The 19909-nt window shown below is 45.7% G+C and overlaps 1 protein-coding gene across 15 annotated transcripts in view; it reads right to left on the bottom strand.

The window, feature by feature from the left end:
• ANKS1A (ankyrin repeat and sterile alpha motif domain containing 1A) overlaps window positions 1-19909 on the bottom strand; it is a 110670-nt gene that overhangs the window by 58869 nt on the left and 31892 nt on the right. For 13 of the 15 annotated variants that reach the window (XR_012778513.1, XM_075521946.1, XM_075521948.1 and 10 more), the window contains 7 exons: window positions 14152-14448; window positions 13391-13466; window positions 12989-13090; window positions 11587-11682; window positions 11290-11486; window positions 9327-9419; window positions 5269-5386 (listed from right to left, as the gene is read on the bottom strand). Coding sequence is in view for 14 of the 15 variants with exons in the window: in XM_075521946.1 (XP_075378061.1) it covers window positions 5269-5386; window positions 9327-9419; window positions 11290-11486; window positions 11587-11682; window positions 12989-13090; window positions 13391-13466; window positions 14152-14448 (979 nt within the window). In the remaining variant the exon portion in view is untranslated. Of the gene's footprint in view, window positions 1-5268; window positions 5387-9326; window positions 9420-11289; window positions 11487-11586; window positions 11683-12988; window positions 13091-13390; window positions 13467-14151; window positions 14449-16545; window positions 16688-19909 lie in introns of all 15 variants that reach the window. The other 2 variants (XM_075521957.1, XM_075521950.1) reach the window with 2 other exon arrangements.

Genomic DNA, 19909 nt, shown 5'->3' with positions numbered 1-19909 from the left:
CACTTACTTTGCATAAATTTATGAAGCTGTAATGCCGGAGAGAAACCTTAGAAGACATCAGACATGCTTCCTTCATAGGACAGACTGGTATTAGTAAGAAAAAGCTACCGACCTGGTAAGAGGGCCACAGCATTGATAGGACAGTCACATTAACCTGATGGGGAGGGAACAACTTCTGCAAATTCAACAGCTTTTCTTCTCAACTTCTTTCCTTCCTTGGAAATAACTTCTTCTATACCCCAGCTTAACCTTTACTGACATTTCTGCTGAAGGCAGAGGCGCGGCTGGTGAAAGTTTATGCCACATGCTGGAACGTTTGGGTCCAGCCAGAACAAAGTGCTCCAAATCCCACTCCAGAGACTCACAAAAGGGCTCCTGTTGAACAGAAATCACAGCCGCCCATTCATCCTCGAGCCGATGAAGGACTTTGAAATACGAGGCAGCTGCCAGGGAAGGAAGGGATGAAGCAAGGGCAACAGCACTTGCTCAGAAGATGTGAGGAACATCTTGAAGGAGACACTTCAGAGCCTGCCCTGAAAACTGCAGACTGAAGAACTAATGTAGGAAGGAAAGGGTCATCTTGCTCCTTTTTATCATTGAGGTGCACACAGCAGGAACACTGAGGGTTCCCCAGGCCTTACCTTTTGGTGTTTCAACTAAAGGTGCCTCAGGATGGCTAGCAGAGAGGCCAGAACAACCACTGGCCATCTCGGGAAGGTGTACCTTTTTGAGATAGGTTACTGACATGATTCAGCTGATGTGCTGATCACTTTTCTCATGGCAAAGAGATGAGCAGTACTCATTCTTCAAGGGTGTAGTGAATTTGGAGAATGGGGAAAAAATATTTAGGTGCTAGAAAAGCAGACACACCCCAGATCTATCCATCCGCTGCACTTCAAGGGATTTGAAAGCATCCTCCTCCAGTTACACCTTTTAACTCAGAAAGGGAATCGTCCTTAACACAGGGACTTCTGTCCAACTCCCTTAGCTCATTTTACACCCAAGCACAGACATCTGACTGGCCCTGACTTCTTCAGCCACAATGCTTGCTGCAGGTTTCACCAACAGGAGGAACTTCCAACACCTAAAGGGAACAGGAACCCCTTTCTGGGTACAGACTGTCTGCTTCCCAGGGAGGATTCAATTAAGAGCTTCCCTGCCAGCAGCCTGATGATTCCAGATATGAAGCACTTCCCTAAGCTTGTAACACTAGGCTGCAACCGCCCTGCCTCGATCGAATTTCTTTCCCTATATATCATCATCAGGATTTGTTTTGTGCCCCTGGATTAGGAGAATGAAGCTGTTATCGCAGCTGCTTTTTGCTCGAGCTCCCCATCCTTAAAACCTAGCGAGAGCATATGCTAGCCTCTAGCTTTCATATAGAAAAGGTTCCTCGTGCCACATCATGCCAGAATTTGTCAAGTGAGGAGCATGCAAATCTGTCTCCTGTGGCACAGAAGGTCAGAGAAGAGAGGGAAGCTGGCCTTTAGGGTGCTACTTTAGAGGTCCAAAAATAACCTTCAACTACAGTAAAACTAAAACAAAGGCTCATTTACCCAGCGAGGTACTGCACGTCAAACCCAGAAATGTACAGTACGCTCCTGTACTAGTCTCATCAAGCTCAGACATTTTGGACAGAGTTTATCCTCCAAAAGCTACCTGAACTTGTGCTCATTTGTACTCCCTCCTCTATTCCCTTTTAACAAAGGGCAGTAAAACACTGCCCTGGTTGCTTAGGGAGATCACTACTGTGACTCTGCACAGAAGCTTCTAAATACATCACGACAGTAGAAATGCAGGTTTGGTCCTGAGAATGGGAACAGGATCTGTTGTCCAGCCATGATAAAACCACGGGAGGGCATGCAGGCTGTGGTTCTACACTATCATTCATCTCACGGCAAGCCAAGAGGTTTCCGTCCCTTTCAACCTTTGTTTGCAATGCCCATGTGTCCCCATAGATTCCCTATAGTGATACCCATCCCACTGCTTCTGTAGCCATACTGTGGCTCTGCGAAAAGGTATTTTCTTTAAATCTCTCAGCAGCGTGTTTTGTCTCTTATCATTGGGTCAGATACTTGGTTTAGAGCACAGCCATACATCTGGTTGAGCCTATACAACCATAAAGAAAAACTCTAGCAGGAGGAGGGGCAAAAGTAGGGACTTCAAGCTGGGCTTCCTATGGAAGCAGCACAGCAGAACCTCAACAAATACCAGTTTTTAATAACCGTCAGAAGGAACCAAGTCAGTCCTACCTGCAGCTGGTTACTGCTGGCAGCACTTGTGGATGACTCTCCTGAGAAGCAAGACGGACATCAAAACTCAGAAGTATTTTCTGCATTCATCCTCCACCAGGTCTCTCTGAACGCAGCAGGAGCTGTACAGTCTCCTCCCGGTCAGTTCGCCACTCTTGGCCTATTTACAAGTCCCGTTACAAGGTCTGAATGCCCTGACTTCATGCATGCGATTGCACGTAGTTTCCTTACCAAAGGGGATGGGAAAGCATTTGGCTCAAACCACTTCTGATACTCTGCCCAAAACATTAGGCCAACTTTTCCCAGTGCTCCAGCATGTGACAGCAAACTGCTGTAACATACACAAAAGGCAACCAAAGCCAAGCGGATAATACCACATTCATCTAGTCACTGGACACAAGACAACTTGCAGCAAGAGGAACAAAGGCAGCTATCACATATGAAAGGCACCATTAAAAACAGCGTGCCTGAAATTCAGCCTTTCAGCTGCCCTGAAAAGCCCTTCTCAATAGCCCGCAAGAATCAGAGTCCTCCTCTTCTGAGCAAAGGCTCCTCCAGAACTCATCAAGTAACATCTAGAAGCCCAGCCTCTTAGATCGAGGGCCAAGAAGCAATTCAAAGCCATGCTTCAGGCTGCTCCTTGTCTTGGGATTGAGCTGCTGCCTTTGATGCTCCAGGACCCTTCTGATCCAGAGGTGGGAAAATTCTCCAACACCCCAGTTAAGGCTTCAGTCCCTCACGCGGCCCTTGTTTAACTTTTTGCCAAAACAACTCTGCTACTCCTTAAATGCCTCTTTCCCCCCTCCCATCGGCATATACCTTGCGTTTCATACTCAGCTATGCCTGCTTCCCCATGCCCTTCTGGCATCTGACCCCAACTGCTGAGAAAGCCGGAAACGTTTCCTTTTGTTCCCTGTGTAATAAAGCAGATTTCAAAGCTGATCCACACTTCCAGAGCAGTTATGAAACTCATGTGCAGAAAGAAGCAACCTGTAATGCTGTTACAGAAACAACACAAAAGGATGAACACCACAAAAATGGTCAGTGCCAAACACAAGAGAAAAATAGTCAGTGCCTCATTTCCTACTGGGGTTGAGAAGCCTGAAGTCCCCGGGAGGACCGGCAGCAGGTGAAGGATGGCATGGGGCCCGGTCAAAGCTCAGCTGCTCCTGCAGTACAGGGAGAGCTGCCAGCTGGGGCCACTGCCACACATGCAGTCGGGCCACAGGGATCACCCCGAGATGTTTTGGAAAACAGCTGGTACCCTCTGGAGAAGAGGGACAAACAATTGTGTCCCTTTCTCCAGGTCCACCATGAAGAGCAGTGGGAGATGGCCCTGGCAAGCTTAAGAAATGCAAGAGATGAGAAATACATTGGCCGGGCCCCTTCCCCCTAGAAGCAGCTCTTCACCTCCACCAGATTGAAGGCTCCACACCACATTGGTCATAGTGCTAATTGCATTTAAAAGAGCAGACAAGTCCTGGAAGATGAGAAAACTCAACTGCATCCTTGGATTTCTCCCACTACAACTGTGGAAAGGGCTCTAGGATTGTTATAAACACAGTAACACTTTCCATGGGCTGTAAACCCTGAAGTCACAGCTATTATCTTTCTAGCTGTACATTAAGAGACAGGACCCTGCTCTGGATCCTTAATAGGCTAAGCAACCTTAACAGGTTGCTTCTTGCAACCTCTCCATGAAATGGGGTGAGACGGCCTGCAGTACCAAGGTCTTCAGGTGTCCAGGGGAAGAGATTTGCATCAAGAACAAGCAGATGCATTACTTGGAGATTTTATTTTAATCTGACACATAATTACAACACACCTTCATTCATATTAATCAAACCTAGACACAGTAGCCAGAGAAAGGAGCAAAGCAGTCAGGAATAGCTCGCACTTGAATAACCAGCAATAGCTGCGTGCTGAAAAGATAGCCTGAAAGCTTCTGGTTCAATGGCTGTCGCCCAAGGACTATTCCTGGCCGAGACCGCAAAGCACCAACCTGAAAAGCATCCTAACTTTGCCTCCGGCAGCAAGTGGCTTTGGCAAATGCTGGTGGGAAAACAATGACCTCTTGTGCCACTCTATACAAGCTAGGAGTGCGGCAGGACTCAAGGAATGAAAGCTATCATGCTGCAAGAAGGAAAAAAAAAAAAAGCTGCAGGTCTTACAGGGCAGTCAATGAGGCATCTCATTGAGTCCTCACTATCTTCTGTTCATCCTCAAAGTGAGATGGTTTCCAGGTTTAAAATCCAAACTAAATCTTTCCAAATTCCTGCTCAGGACTTTTGAATAAAGCAAGAGATGTTTTTCCTGTAAACAAATCTTTTGTTGTTGTTGAAGGAAAGCCAAAAAGCCCAGCAACGGCCAAACACAAGAGACAAGGTGTTCCCAGCTCCTTTGTAAAGCACAAAAGTCCCTCTGGGGGAAGAGAGCCCAGTTTGATACTTAACCTGCCTATATAGTGGATTTTCAGTCAGATCCAGAAAGGGGCTTGCTCTACACATGTTTGTTTTCCTCCTTTGTTAGTTTACATCTCCAATTAGCTTTAATACACAGTGGGATGTTGATTTTAAGACCAGGATAGCAGGGCCAATCATCCGCTGATATAAACATGCAACGCCAGCAGGTCTTCAAGTTCAGCTGGATGGAGAATACGGCTCATTTAAATGCTTGCATTGGTTCATCTCACTTGTAACAACATGGCACAGCCTTCCACCCCTCTGCATTTACTTGACTGTGCACAAGCTTTGCTTATTTGCTAAGTTAACAGAGTAGGTCCTCGCAATCTCTTAGTTGTCAAAATAGCGGAGTTGCTTTTCCTCCGTGTACATTTTGTACAGGAACGTTTAGATCTCTCCTTTATAAAAGTGAAGATTACCAGGAAACAAAACAATTGCAATCCAGACCCCAGCCGCTCCACCCAAGAGTTTAATTGTTCCAGTTACTCTCTGCCCTCTATATTTTCCTTAAATGCATCCAAGCAAACAGCTCTGCTTTTTGGATGGTCACTTACCTTTTGTTTTCCTATCCACCGCAACTGGCTTCTTAGTTTCTGCTGTAAGCAACAGCTCGTACGGGTGTTCCTCTTCCTCAGCTCCACTTCCCCTGCTCTTTCCTCGTGCAACAGAGGCCTAATGAAAAAGAGCATAATGTAGTGCTCCACAAAGCAATGCTATTTATCCCGGCAATAAAGCACAAGGCCTCTTTATGCCATGGTTTAAGCAAGGAATTGGCAGAGGCAACACCTTCGCAGTGGAGTGTGATCCAAAATGCAATGCTCCCTTCCCCCCCACACTCAAAAAAACCACCCAAACCCCCTTTGTTTTCTAGTATTTAAGGCTGCTGACAGCTTTTTAGCACTGACCAACCGATTCCTTTTTAGCACTGACCAACCGATTCACTGCACAAGGTCTGCATTCAGCCTGGAGGGGGGAAAAGAGCTGAGACCGTTATTCCTGTTCATCCCAACTCAGACTTACTGTTGCTATTGGAATTTGCATCGTCACTGACTATTTAGTTGCTGGCTCTATTAGGACATGGCTGAAAAAAACCCAAAAGCCCAAATGCCTGCCACCACCTCAGAAGTCTCAGATCTAGCATTTCTAACCCTAGGATGCACAGCATATTTAGGACTAAAGAGCCCTCAGGCAACACTGTATAAACTCAGTTTAACCTCAGGATGCGCAGCAGTGACTGTGCTTATTTAAAACCCCAAAAGCCTCTGATTAGAGCTTGTTTGTAACACTGGCAGACCCTCCAGCAAGCTGCTCTGGAAAGCCACCATCCATGTGCAGGGATGCGGTCTTGGTGCAGGATCCAAATGAGTCTTTGCTGCAGACTCGCACATGTTGGTCTACCTCAACGCCAAGGCTGACAGGCATTCAACATCCTTAGAGACCCACATAGGCCATCCCAGTGCTAATGGGGCTACACTGGGCTTCAAGGCACCCTGCCTGCATGGTCAGCTGCCTTTCAGCACCATCTCCTGGCCAGACCCTGGCAGGTTGATGCAACCCTGTCCCAGGAGCCATGTGTGCCTACAGCCAACCGTGGTGGGGTCAAACCCAAGCCAGAAAGCAAGTGATCCCTACCTGCAGCCAAGACAGGGAAGAACAGGTCCGAACAAAACATCCTCCCAAGGAGGGCTCTCATACTGCTCGCAGGCTCCTGGAACTGCCGCTGTCTAGACAGCAGACTAAGCACCACCTCCAATTTCTTCCCCAAAGTGAAAGCATCGGAGTTGCTTCAAGGCCAAATAGGTACCTACACGACTGCAGTCTAGCCAGGACCTCTGGAAGCTTAGGGAGTCTTGGAAAGACACCCAGGAGTCAGCAGCACAGACCAGAGTCCTGCATCTGTGTACTGTTCCTGCATAAGCCCAGCTGGCTTTTAAATCAACTTTCTCAGTGGGAGGAAACGGGCCATGTCCAGCAAAGAAAGTATTTATTCTACCTGCTTCAAGCATGAGCTGTCAAGCAGACCTGCTCCTTTTCAGGTGAAGGAGCTCATAATGAGCAAATTAAGGAAAAAAAAAACTTCTGACCAGATGGTGGCACAAAAACATCAGACCATAACAGTAGGTAACAGGCCCTCGCCAGAGATCTTGGAAAAATACTGCACAGCAGCAGCCTGTCATAACAGTTGTAGCCTGGACTTCAAGCCAGGCATTAGTATACTCCTAAGACTCCTGCAGATGATGATTATTGTGCTGTCCTCTTTCAAGTGCACTGAACGCGTTCGAAGGCAGTAGCTACCTAGCAGCACACAATTCCCAGCTTTTGCTTTGTAAGCTTTTGTGCATGTGTTTATACGCCTGGTTACACTTCATTTTCTCCCTCTCTCATCCTTCCAAGCTTTAAATAGAGTTTCAGGTTCAAACTCACTCAAAATGAAGACCATTATTTGTTGGAGAACCGTGCTTGCTCTGTAGGCTTTGCAACCAGGAGTAACAAAGTCAAATAAAACTTTCTTCCAATTCATCTTTGTTGGTTAGCATGTATAAATACTCACTCTTAGCAAAGCCCCCAAATAAGATGTTGTTAATAACGAGCATGCTCTTTAAAGTGTACTTAATCCACAGCAGTGGACTTTGAAAGACTTTTTAAAGGCCAACTCATCTCGTTTCTCTCTCCTCCCCCACCAGAACTGCAGACCAAACTGCTGGAACAATCATGGCGCCATGTCCTTTGTCTGCGCTTCCCTTTTGGAGATGAGTAGTAAACAAATGGAACTGAAGTTTAATTTGACAATGCAGACTCTTACTCAGCTACAAACCCAGAAGGTTTCTGCAGATAGTGAAAGGCGGCACTCGAGCACCTCCAAACAATCAGCTCTTTTGCGTGTTTGTGCTAATGTTTTTCCATGATGAAAGTTAAAAGTTTCTTGTTTATGCACATCTGCTTTGACTGATAGCCCCATCTTGGCAACGGAATAAAAAGACTACTTTTGAAACTAGAGTTTGGCCCAACCCCAGAAATATTCAATGACTAACTGTCCTGGCTCTAATGTGAGAGCAGGTCTGGAGGATGGCAGATCAGGACGCTGCTCCGAGATGTTTATGGCATTCCCTAAGCGTATTCCTGTTCACGCCTGCCCAACCCAGAGAGAACACGTACTGAGATGGCAGATAATGGGCAAGAGTCAGAAAAGCAGAGCACCCCAGAAGCAGCAAGCAAAGAAAAAGAAGCAGACCCCAAACTGCCTTATCGGAACATCTAGAAGGTCATTTCCAGGCAGCGAGACACACTGCCTGTAAGTTATATCAATGAAATTGACTGCAAATCAAGATTTCCCCAGCGAGTCACTTTGCATACAAGTCTATTTGCCAGCAAGATTTCCTTTAATGGATCATGTTTCCAAAGCTGTTAATGGCAGGACAACACAGCAGGTGTTTTATAATTAAATATGGCAAGATATCTCAGCAGGAGCAGTCAATGCACGTTTCTTTCCCTCGTGTTTATCATCATAAACAAGTTCTGCTTTCCAATTATGCTATGACCTGCTACCCAGCTCTCCTCTGCTCAGAGCCGGCCACGGGACTGGTTATCACACACTGCAAAACCATTTTAACAGCAGTGGAGAGATCAGTCCACAGTTTCACATTTCAGTTTTACTGTTTATGCAGTGTTTGGAGCTTTACTCTCTCTATAAAAAGACAGTTCTATTAAAGCAAATAATGTTTACTCATGTCTCGTGTAGATTTGACATACTTCAGAAAATGGATCACATTTATGCATTGTAGGAAATTCAGCAGATCAACACATTCAAAGCAAAGCATCTGGTGAACTGGAGTCTGTTCCGACAGCTAGAGACAGCACACACTCCACTTCTTTTACGTACAACCTACTCCATTTGGAAAAGCAAGGAACTCCACAAGATTTGGTTTTGCTTTGAAGATTTTTCCTGGGTGTCAGCAGAAGTTGCCAAGACACATTTGTGGTTTCACACACCCCCATACACAGGTCTCCCAGAGAGCCCTCACATCTGAGGTTCACAGGCAGGTGAATAAAAATGAGCAATAGGAAGCCCAGGAGCAAGAATGCAGAATAGGAGAGCTTTAGTTCCATCAAAAAGCAGCTCGCACGCATTGACCTCTGCAGAAGACAGCTTTAACATATGTTGGGCCAGATTCTCAGCTGAATGCAAGCTCCTGATCCCTGTTCACGTCAGTGGGACCCACAAGCCCACGTCTCCTCCACAGCTGGAAGCTAAGAGGAAGCAGGAAGCGACGGCCCTCTGGGTTTCAGTCTCAAGTGAAGATGCATTTGGTGGGATCATTACAAGTGGGCAACAGTCCACATTGCAACGTGATTCAGAAAAATCTCTTCCTAAGGGAATTCCCAGCCAAGAATAGGAAAGTAAGGCTGAAGGTCAACACAGAGGTGCCCTGGAAGAACCGCACTAAGGAAGTTCCCATGGCAAGTGACAGCAGCAATGCTGGAGTGAAAGAAAACTTCACATTCACAACCCGACTTGCAAGGGAGGTAATATCCTAGTTGGCTCCTCCCAAATTATTACAACTGTTCTTTGAACCACATTCGTATAAAACATCCCGGATCAAGTCCCACGTACCTCACAGGAAGCACCATGGCCTATCTTCTTCTCCACATGCTGATCTTCCTCCTCATCAGGTGGAGGCTTGGCAGGCGGGGGTGGACGTTCTCTCTGCGGTTTAGAAGACCACAGTCAACTGCGTTGTGTTAAAGCACGTCCCCTTCTGCTTCCACCAACACTACATCCATGCTGCTGTGAATGCAGCATGGTAAGGACCTCCTCAAATTAATCTGGGTGGGGTATAAGTTCAGTCCTAACAGCACAGAGTTTGGCAATGGTTGCTGCCTTTCCTCCTCCTCTTCCTCCTCTCCAGCAGGATACCTATTCAGGCAGAGAGCCCTTTCTGCAGATTCACCGTACTGCAGTCCTGTGGATGGACTGCTATTGATAACACAGACCACCCACTGCTGCTCCGCAGCGGTAACACTGCACAAGGCCAGCGCAGACCCACGTGAGCACCAACTATGCTTTCAAGAGAATAAAACTGCTCGGGTGGAAGGTGCTGTGTACAGAGGTTTATTGCTTCATTACTTAAGCCAGCTCATTCAGACCCAGACTGGTAATCTCAATGGCATAGCACTTCACAGTGAAGGTCAGCAATGAACTCATGCAAATGGGTAGAAAGGGAAGACTCATCGCTTGTCTCTTAATGAAATAGTAACAGGAATAAGTGATTCCAGAGGCACCTTCTATAGTGGAAAACCCTAGAGATCGAGAGACAATGCTGCACTGCATTCCTCAAATATCCCAAGACTGCCTGTGGGCGGTTAGAGCTGCGCTGCCTTGTCTCCATGCGGAGCTGAACACATCTGCAGGTCATCTCCTGCCCTGCAACAGCTCCATCTAATGGCAAAGGGAAAGACGGCAGAGGTGAACCACTCGCCCCAAGAAACTCAAGCAAGTTTTGGGAGAAACTCCAGCAAGCTCCTGGAGCACGTCCCTCTTTCTTCTCCCTTTTCACTGCAGTCCAGCCTCTCATCTTTTCTTATTTGTGATAGAGCTGAGCCTATTTCACATCAGACATTATCAACACAGGACAGCACATAGACAGATATAAGCCACCAAGATGTAGTTAGTAACAGGATAGCGCATCTTGTACTGCATACCCGAAAGAGAGATCTGGCTGAAATGCCAGTCTTCTAAAGCTTTTGTCTCATTTCTATGGTATTTGCTAATAGTACAGGAAAAAGGATGCACCTCTTTGCAGAGAGAGAAAGCATGGTTACAGTACCACCAGCAGTTTAATTGTTCATTGCTGCTTTGCCTTTTGTCCAAAAATACATCCATGGAGCAGGCTTTGTAAAACCAACCAGAAAACAAACCCTGAAGCTGACGCAGCATGCTGCAAGGCCAGCATCCCATCTGCCCCATAGCAGCGTTGCCACCGATTGCTAAGGGGGCAGCAGATGCAACTAACAGAAGGTGAGGAAGACTTCTTTGGAGACAGTTCCAGGAGCTTCGCACTACCTTGTAAAGCCTCGAGTACCCTCTACAGATCTCTGCAAGTAATACACAAAAACCAGTTTCCACTGCCAACTAGTTTCCAACAGGATATTCTTAAAGATAATTTCTTGAGACCCTTCTCTTGGGCAAAGCAGAAAGCAAGACAGATGAGAAAAATACTCCACGCAAAAGTTTCCAAAGCTTTCTTCTAGACAAGAAGTTACCCCTTCAGCTAAGTGCAATGTCCTGACAAACCAAAATTCACGGGTACCGGTATTCAACTGCCAGAAAACAGAAGGATACAACATTAGGTGAAAATGAGGCACGGTGAAGTGGCTACTCGTGGGCACTGCAACAGAGGTTATGTGAACAGGCCAGTGAAAAAGGAGAGGTACCTGCCTGCTCTAATCAATGTCAGGGATGGGTTTAAAGGTTTCCTCAAGCTGGGGGATTGGCAGCCTGCTGCAAAATCATGAAAACGGAGATAAGTTACCTATCCCTCTAAGGCAAGCAGAGATGAACACACACAGCTACATACAGGCCTGACTCCTGCTGCTTTGAGACCAGTTGATTCCGCTTCCTTATTCACAGACTCTCGATCTGAAGATCTCCCGCTGGCAAGGCTGTCCAGGGAGTGGCAGGATGTTGCATTGTACAAAGCTTCATACGGGCTCTCCTTTTCTGGGTTCACATCAAAATCTATGATCAGTTCTGTAACTGCTTTCTCCACATCACCTGCGAGAGGGAGAGAGACACAAGAGCATCACTCGAGGCTTCTGCCCCTGGAAAGTCAGCACTTGCAGGAAAAGGAGTGCTGTGTTGCACGGAAGCCTACCCTGAGATATCCAGCACACAGGATCAGTGGCTGGAGCAAGCGGTGCTTGAACAGTCTTCTCTGCAGCTTTGGCACTTTTCTTCCCAATCGTGTAATCTGCAATGAGGTGGGGCGACAGGGTCAGTTTATGTCAGTCTAGTTTTATGCCCACTTCAGCATACGGTACTTCCTCCCTTGTGGATGGAAGGCCAACTGTCAGCTTATTAAGTCTCCAAAAAATAACCAAAGTACATTATTAAAACTTGCAGCTCAGATCCCAAAATAGAAGCAGGCGGCCTCTTTAATCACATGCACAAGGTTAAGGATGGTTCTTTGAACCTTTACAGAGTCTTTAATCAGAAAGCTGCAAAGCTCCTGTATGGACATAATGTCACGGAGCAGATTACTTCATGTGTAGACACAAGCTACATCACTAAACAGAGATGCAGTCTGCTCTTCTGGAGTCATAAAACAGCAGAGAAACCAATTCTAGCTGTGGTCCCCCAACCACAGGCAGAGCCAGAAACCTTAAGCTTACGTGAATATAGTCAGACAGCAACATCTCATGCAGCTAGCTCGCTGATGGGAGCAAACTAACAGCATTTACCTGCAAGAACTTTAGGTTTAAAGCTCATCTTTGTCTTCAATTTCAGAATAGAGATAATACCTACTAGCCTCACAGGCAAAGCTTAATTAAAAGTCTGCAGAGTGCTTTGAACCTGTAAAGCACTCAAATGTTAATCATGAATAATGCACACCAGTTGCATACGCTTCTGATCTTTCTCCCCACAGCTGAGAGGAAATTGAGACAGCGTAATTACAAGGTATGAATTTAGCTAAGATGCCACATTTCATTCCCTAACTTGGACAGACACAATGGGCCAAGCTCCTTTATAAACCACAAGTAATCAAGGCCTTTTCTGTAAATCTCATCTGCAAAATCCATGCCCAAGCTTCACAATGAAGTGAGGAGTAGGTTGTAAGATCCGTGGACGACTATTTGCCTACACAGACACATAAAGGATAGTTAATCCAAAACCATTTCTAAAGCTATTACTTTGCATTCTGCAAGCAGATTTAGGCTATCCTTAATTTTAATTAACTTCTAAAGTGAGTTAAACAAAGCTCAATTAAGCCCATTTAAACTGTAAAAGTCATGCCACACTCCTTCAGCAAAGGAACTAATCCCCCTAAATCCCCGCCTGGAAGTCCCCCTGCAAACACTTGCTCTGAAGACAGTTCACCCAAGCATTTAAGCATCATTCCTTCCAACACCTGCAAGACTCTCATCGAGGGACCTGGCCTGAGGCTGCTTTGCTTTCAGCACTTTCCAGGACTAGAGAACAAAATCCTGTACTTGCACTGGCACAATTATCACCCCAAACTTTCCCCTCCTGCCCACGCACAGAGCTACACCACTTACCTTCGATGAGAGCTGCTATGTGTTGGCTTTTCTGAGAAGGCAGTTCTCTCACAATGTCCAGAGCTGTCAGGCCTCTGTTATCCTTTATGTTCACATCAATACCTACGGCAATAGGTGTAGAGAAGGCAAAAGCAGGAATATTTTCAAACTATATGCAAATTCACGCCTTTAATCAAGTCAGAGCTTACACTTGTGATCATTGCGGGGGGGGGGGCTAAAAAAATGCTCTAGAGAGGCAGATTTAAAGCCAAACACCAAGAGAGAACCTCTCCTATAACCCTCTCCAAGGAACAACAGTTCAACAGCTGGTTGGAGAAACATGCTGCCACTATAAAGGGGTTTCCTCAAGCTCTGGGGAAGGGATCACCATGTTATTGCTTCAAAAGGGGAACATTCTCTCACCTGCAGCCAGCAATATTTGTACCACATCTGTCTTGCCAAACAAAGCAGCTTCGTGCAAAGCACTGCCTTTTTCAGTCTGCAAATTAAATGGAAAATAGCATGAAGCTAGACAGTGGGGAATGGTGATGGAGGCATGTTTTAGAAGGTTACAGAAGCAATAAATATACGGCATCATATACAAAGTGTGGGCAACAATATCTACAACTGAGGACAAACTATCAACATTACTACAACGCTGAGAATTTGGAATGGAAAATGGGATGGTCACTTCAGAGAGACATGCGGGCCCAGGTTAGAGACCAAGAAAGGACCCTCTACAGCTTAGCAAGAGGTCATGTCCTGAAAAGGAAAGACAAGACCACCACATACAAGCTATTGCTGTGAAAACAGCATATTCACAAGTGGCTTGATAGGAAGAGAAACATTTTGCCTCCATTGCTATCAAGAGCGCATGGTTTTGCGGGGCAGAACAGCTTAGGCAAAAGGGCTTTTTTCCCCCCCTCCCTCGCTATGTGTCTGGGGCTCTTTGTCCAACTACCAAGCAGGCGTGAAGCATGCACGGCGCCAGAATCCCTCTGAGCAGCTTCTCAGAGCAACCAAGAGCTGAACAAACAGCCCAGAGGAAAATAAAGCTGTCGCTCATCTTTCATAAATGATCCCTCCGGGAGGAGGGTTAGGTGGAGCTCTCTGTATCATGACCACAGGGGTTTTCCACCCCCCAGCAATCAGACCAGCCCTTCACACACCGACACACTAGATACCTGATAGTTGCTATCCATGCCAGCATCCAGGAGGACATGGACTACAGTTTTGTGACCATTCCTAGCTGCCAAGTGCAGGGGAGTGTGTTTCTTAGTGTTGCAGCTTAAAAGATTGGGGTGAGCGTTCAAGAGCATCTTCACGACTTCCAGCCTCCCATAGAGCGCAGCCAGGTCCAGAGGAGTCTCAAACTTGTTATTGCGCATGGTGGGGTCGGTCAGCTCCTCCAGAAGGACCTTCACCACCTCTGTGTGGCCGTACTGCGCGGCGCAGTGCAGCGCCGTCTCGTTGTCGTTGTTCTGGGGGGGGGTCACAAACGCCAGCGCGTCAGAACGGGGGAGAACAGAGCTGCTCCGTGCCTCACTCAAACCATTGAAGTTTAAATGTAAAAACAAGACAAAAAAAAGCAGTCGGGAAGCAGAGAGCCCAGCTTGAAACAGAGCCTGGAGCAATGTTTTCACCGTTTCACTAACCATTTACCAGGCACAGACATCCCCTCGTGAACTCATCAACCGACCCACCCAGTAAAAGCTTCAAAAACACTCAGAACAATAAGCTTTACTCGGATATGGGAAATTTGCTCTACAGGCAATAGGTGCTATATATGGAATAGCCTGCTTTCAAAGCACTGAAGCCAAAATCAAGGGACCACGCTAAAGTTTAAGGGATTGTCAAGCTGTATCTGGACTCCCATTAATCCTACTAGCACTCGGGGAAAGCAGTCTGTTATCTGTTGGCAGCATCCCACACTCTGGGGTGCCACAAAAATAAAAGGCTGCAATATATGATAGAATTCATGCTGCAGTTTGCCTACCTGCTGTAGCTTAATCGTCATCATTTTAGATTTAAACTTCAATTGTTTCAAATCCTACTTATCCTGATTATAACAGTCATTCCACCTTTGCAATTCTGAAGCTCGCAAGCTGGCTGGTTTAGAGAACGGGTGCATAAAGTTACATGCAGTTTGTGAATTAGAAAGCAGTGCGATTAGATCACTCCACTAGCAAGCCCTTGTAGTCAAGGTCTCGGGTCAGCTGAGGGAAGAGATGTCCAAGGGACAAGAGAACACCTCCACAGTGAAAGCCAGATCCAATTAATGCATGCAGCATCTGTCAGGTTAAAAATCAGCAACGCAAAGCACTGAAAGACAAGCAACCTAACACATTTCACTTGCAGGTGCAAAACAGGAACATTACCAGATTTAGAAGAGCCTTTTCTCCAATTAAATTCACCTCAAGTTTCTAGTTTTACTACTGTGTGTTATACACAGAGGGATTTCTGTTTAAGGACTTTAGAAACAAATACTTATCTAACAGTTTGACCCAAAAAACTTTAGTACAAACTGTTACACACTTCAAGTTTAGCCAAAAGAATCATGATTGAATTTGTCATTTTAAAAACAGTTCCCATTAAAAAAACCCCAGAGAATGTACTTGTCTTGATGGAGTTAGAAGTACTACTTTAGAAACTGAATTTGATCAAAACACCTTCCTTTTTGCTTTCAGACCACACGCGCCTTTTTAGATATCAGCTTGTAGGAGCAGTCAGTATTTTGCACCATTTCACAACCGCGCTGCAGAATTTGCGCTGTTGTACAAGTACTTTAATCCTATTAACATGTTAAGTCCTTCTAGGGATTACAGGAGTCATGCATGCAAACTCCCATTTGTTTTTATCTGGTATTTGCATCATTTTTCAGCCACGTAAAGAGCATAAGGGAAGCGAGGAGTTCTGGAGAGGCTCTCTGCAGCTGCAACTTGTGTAAAAGCAAAGGCTAAGGATGCAGGAAGCAGCAATAGCCACATGCAGAAGTGAGATATTTAAGAAGGTAAGGAAAGCATGGCATCACTGTTAGCACAGAAGTTCAAAGTCAAACAACAGGCTCTCTACTTGGAGTGGCAGAGGCAGCCATGGTGAAGGAAGGCACATACAAGTGGACAGAAGTTACTGTAGAATAAAGAAGTCTGCACATAAAATACACATACGGAGCGAGAAGGAGAGAGAACAGAGAACTACAGAGATTACACCTATCAATCAGCTTAAGCTGCTGGTCTTGAGGCATTTAAAAGGTTGGTAAATCGCATTATTCTTATTTGACAGGGAAGGGAACCCAGGTATTGGTGAGCCCATGACGTAGCCAGACCCGAGGCCCTCAGCCTGCCCCATAGCACGAGGGAGGCTTGCTGTCAATTTTTGCAGAAAGTAGATAACCCCAGCCCCTCTGGAGCAGGAGGTATCTGCCAAAGAGCCATGGGGGGTATGCACTGCTCATGCCGTGCTAGCCCTGGCTACAGGGGATTTCCACTGCTAGGACTGTCCCTCTCTCATCCCTCCCTGGCACAGAGACCACGTCCCTCAAGGGTGCTTTAAAGCACACAGCAACTCCAAACACCTGCCTGACTGCTCAGAAATGGGAACATAACATCCTTTAACAACATAATTGTTGAAGACTTCCCCCATCTTCACTGCAATTTAGTCTAATTTTCCTTAAGCAGATCAGGGCTCCGACGTTCAGGATGAAATCCCCAGACTTTCCTCCTGCAAGAGATCACCAGGTGGTAAATTCCCCTGAATCATTACAGCAAGTCTTTCCCCATCTCAGACTGTGCACTGGAAACTCCTGCTATTGCATAAGTTTTTTATTGCCTTCATTTTAGGAGAGCTTTGAGCAGCCAAAAATGCTAGAGCCATTCCAGACAAGGGAGTTTGCCTCCCTTCCCTGCATCGCCTCTCCAAGCGCAAACCAGAGCGGAGCTTGAACAATGAGCATGAGCACTCAGACATACATATCGGAGATGGAAAAAGAAAATTCCTTTCCAGCAGCCAGAAGGCATATGGCTTCAAATTTCAAAACTTCTTAGAAAAATAGAGCACTCACCAGGGCCCAGGGGCTGCATTCTTGCAAGAATCCTAGCACCCCCCCCAATTCACAGTTGGGAGTGAGAAGCTGGGCTGTACGATGCCCGCCTACAGACCGCAAACCGGGAACACTAGCAGAAATGCCTCTGCTTTCATATGGGCTCCATCCAATTTTTCAAGCCCTGGTAACTAGATACCACATACCATAGCCCTTATGCTCCTCATCACACAATAAAATGGAGCATCTACAGCTCCTTAAAGTATATCTGTCTGCGCTCCTGTTCTTAACACACTGTAAGAGGGCTTCAATTGAAGAAAGGGAGTCTTGGTTTAAATACAGGAAAGTTTTCTTACTTTCTAACCTGCAAAGATTTGAACGGTCGAGTAAACTGCCAAGGGAGACTATAGAGCTGTCCCTCTCCGAGGTTTTTGAGAAGCTGCTAGACAAACACTGGTCAGGAGTGGTTTAGGTAGACCTGATCCTGCCTCAGGGCTCGAGAAAGAGGCTACATGACCCTTCGGTCCCATCCAACCTATTCCTACGATTCCTTTTTTGTAGGATTTTTGTCAGTGTGTGCGTGTCTAACGTAGGCTCGCCCTATTAAAAACCTGCTATTTTGCTGCTCCAGTGACACGACTGATCTTAAAGCACAGAACAGGGATGGCCCGCTGGCATCCACTCCATAAAGTTTCAGTTAAAGGCACACCAAAATGAAAGGAAAAAAAAACATTAAGTAAAATCCAAACTTCACCAGGAGGTGACACCCAAGGCACATCACGACCTCGGGCACAAAGCCGGCCAGAAGAGTTGGCTGGAGCCGCCCCACCAGTTGTACCATCTCCTTCCCTCCTTTTGCAGCACAAAATTTCCATCAGTGCCCCACGCGGCACTGCCAGGAGCAGAGTAAGGATGAACAGGCCTCCTTCCTTCCTACAGGTGCCCAGCAATGCCAAACACATTTCGGGGGGGGGGGGGAAGATCCCCATATGTCCAACAAGCTTTTGGGAGCTCTGCGGGTGGGTTCGCTGCCCAGTTTCATTTGCAGACTCCAGATGGTAGGCTTCCACTTTTCTCAGCAGCCCATTTAGATTTATAGCACTTTAAACCCAATCTGCATGATTCATTTGCTTCCAATTAAAAAAGACAAAGGTAGTTTGTGCAGTGCACAAACCTGAGCTATGTGACAGCTTTTTCGACTTCGGCTCTGCTCAACTGGTTGGCTCCTTCATACAAATTAAATAACCAGATTCAAGATAGCAGGAGTTACTGAAGCAAAGTTGCTGCTCCATCTCTTAACTCTGCTTCTACCATTTGCTTTTCAGAAGTCCTTCAGGCCTGTAACAGACATATTGCAGGGACCTCCTATTGAACAAAAGATGTTGAAAAGGAAGGGGCATAAAAAGCAGCTGTTAACTATTTCTTTAACTTTTAGGAGAACAAGCAGCTTCTGGCTTTCTTATCTTTTCCTCAACAGGATATTAAATTGTAGTCCAGCCTTATAGAAATGCTTTACCCCTCTTCTAAATATCCCCAAATGCTTGGAAAGATGAAACATCTCGCTTCAGTCGTTTCTGTATGACTTCCCACCCTGCATGGGAGCAGAGAAGCTGGAAGCACCAACTAAGCAAGGCCTTTGCACCTGGACTTTTTGTGGTTCTCCCACCTGCAGCCAGGCTATTGAGAAAACATCAAGGTTTGCATGACAGGTATGATTCCACATGCTCTTCATCAAACCTGGTCAGAAACCAGTGGAAAGCTGGTCAGAACTTGTGCTGAACCTAACAGATTGTGTATAAATCATCTCTCTCTCCTTAAAACCAAGGCAAAGATTTCAAAAACACTAGCCTTGTTCTCAAGAGCACCACAGCCATCTTGAGAACTGAACTGAGAGTTTAAAATAAGGCACTTGTCAAAAATATAAAATCCAAATTAGAATACTTCGTAAACAAAAATCCACAAGAAAGTCAGCTCACTGTATATTTCATCTTTATATTCCTTCTTCATTCCACATTTTAATGCCGGAGCATGTAAGATTTCACTCTGTTATTGACAATGTTTTAGAAAGCTCCTTTCAGGCAACTGAACTGCTCGACTGTGCTGTTTCCACAGAAGACATTTGTTGTTGTAAAATTCCCATCTGGATTTTTGTAAAAAAAAAAAAAAAAAAAAAAAAAAAAAAAAATATCACTGATACAGATGAGCTTCATGTAAATATATTTGTGCTTGAAGAGGTATGCACTAGAGCACTTCCTGAAATAGAAGTCTGCAAAAACAAACGTAATTCCCACCGGTTCGCAAGCTCAGGAACTTTGAATGTGTGTTTAAGGTAGTGCAGATCAAGCAGAGTGAAAGTTTTAACTAAACTTTGAGAGACAGAAATCTGCCATGGATGGCCGGATCCAAAATAATTGGCTGGAAGCAACTGTGGCACAGTAGCTGAGAGCAGAAGTATCTCATGATAAATCAGCAGACTATTATGCCATCGCTGGCCTGCAGCTTCACTATAAATAAAGATGAAAAATGGTGTCCGAGAACACCACCAGGAACTTTCTTATCTGCTTCCTCAATTGCTCATCCTCAGTGCACCGTAAGTGCTGATGTCATGCCTTTTTGTAGCTCAAGAACAACTAAAAGCAAGAAAGGAGCAAAATAGGCAAGAAAACAGGAACAGAAGACTAGGGCTGAAGGGTCAGACGACAACACACTTAACATCAAAAAAGAGAGACTGATGCAATAAGCAGGACATGAAGGACTTGGGAAGGGAGGCATGAACATTACTGCCTTCCCTTCTCCCCACCACCACCAAAAGAATTAACCGTCCATTCCAACGAGAAATACAGCATTATGCATTTTGTAGGAGAAAAGGCAGGAAAATTCACTCCAAACAGCCCACAGAGAAA

This window comes from Mycteria americana, chromosome 20 (assembly GCF_035582795.1).
Source record: "Mycteria americana isolate JAX WOST 10 ecotype Jacksonville Zoo and Gardens chromosome 20, USCA_MyAme_1.0, whole genome shotgun sequence".
NCBI classification, from domain to species: domain Eukaryota; kingdom Metazoa; phylum Chordata; class Aves; order Ciconiiformes; family Ciconiidae; genus Mycteria; species Mycteria americana.
This window is presented reverse-complemented; position numbering and strand designations above follow the sequence as displayed.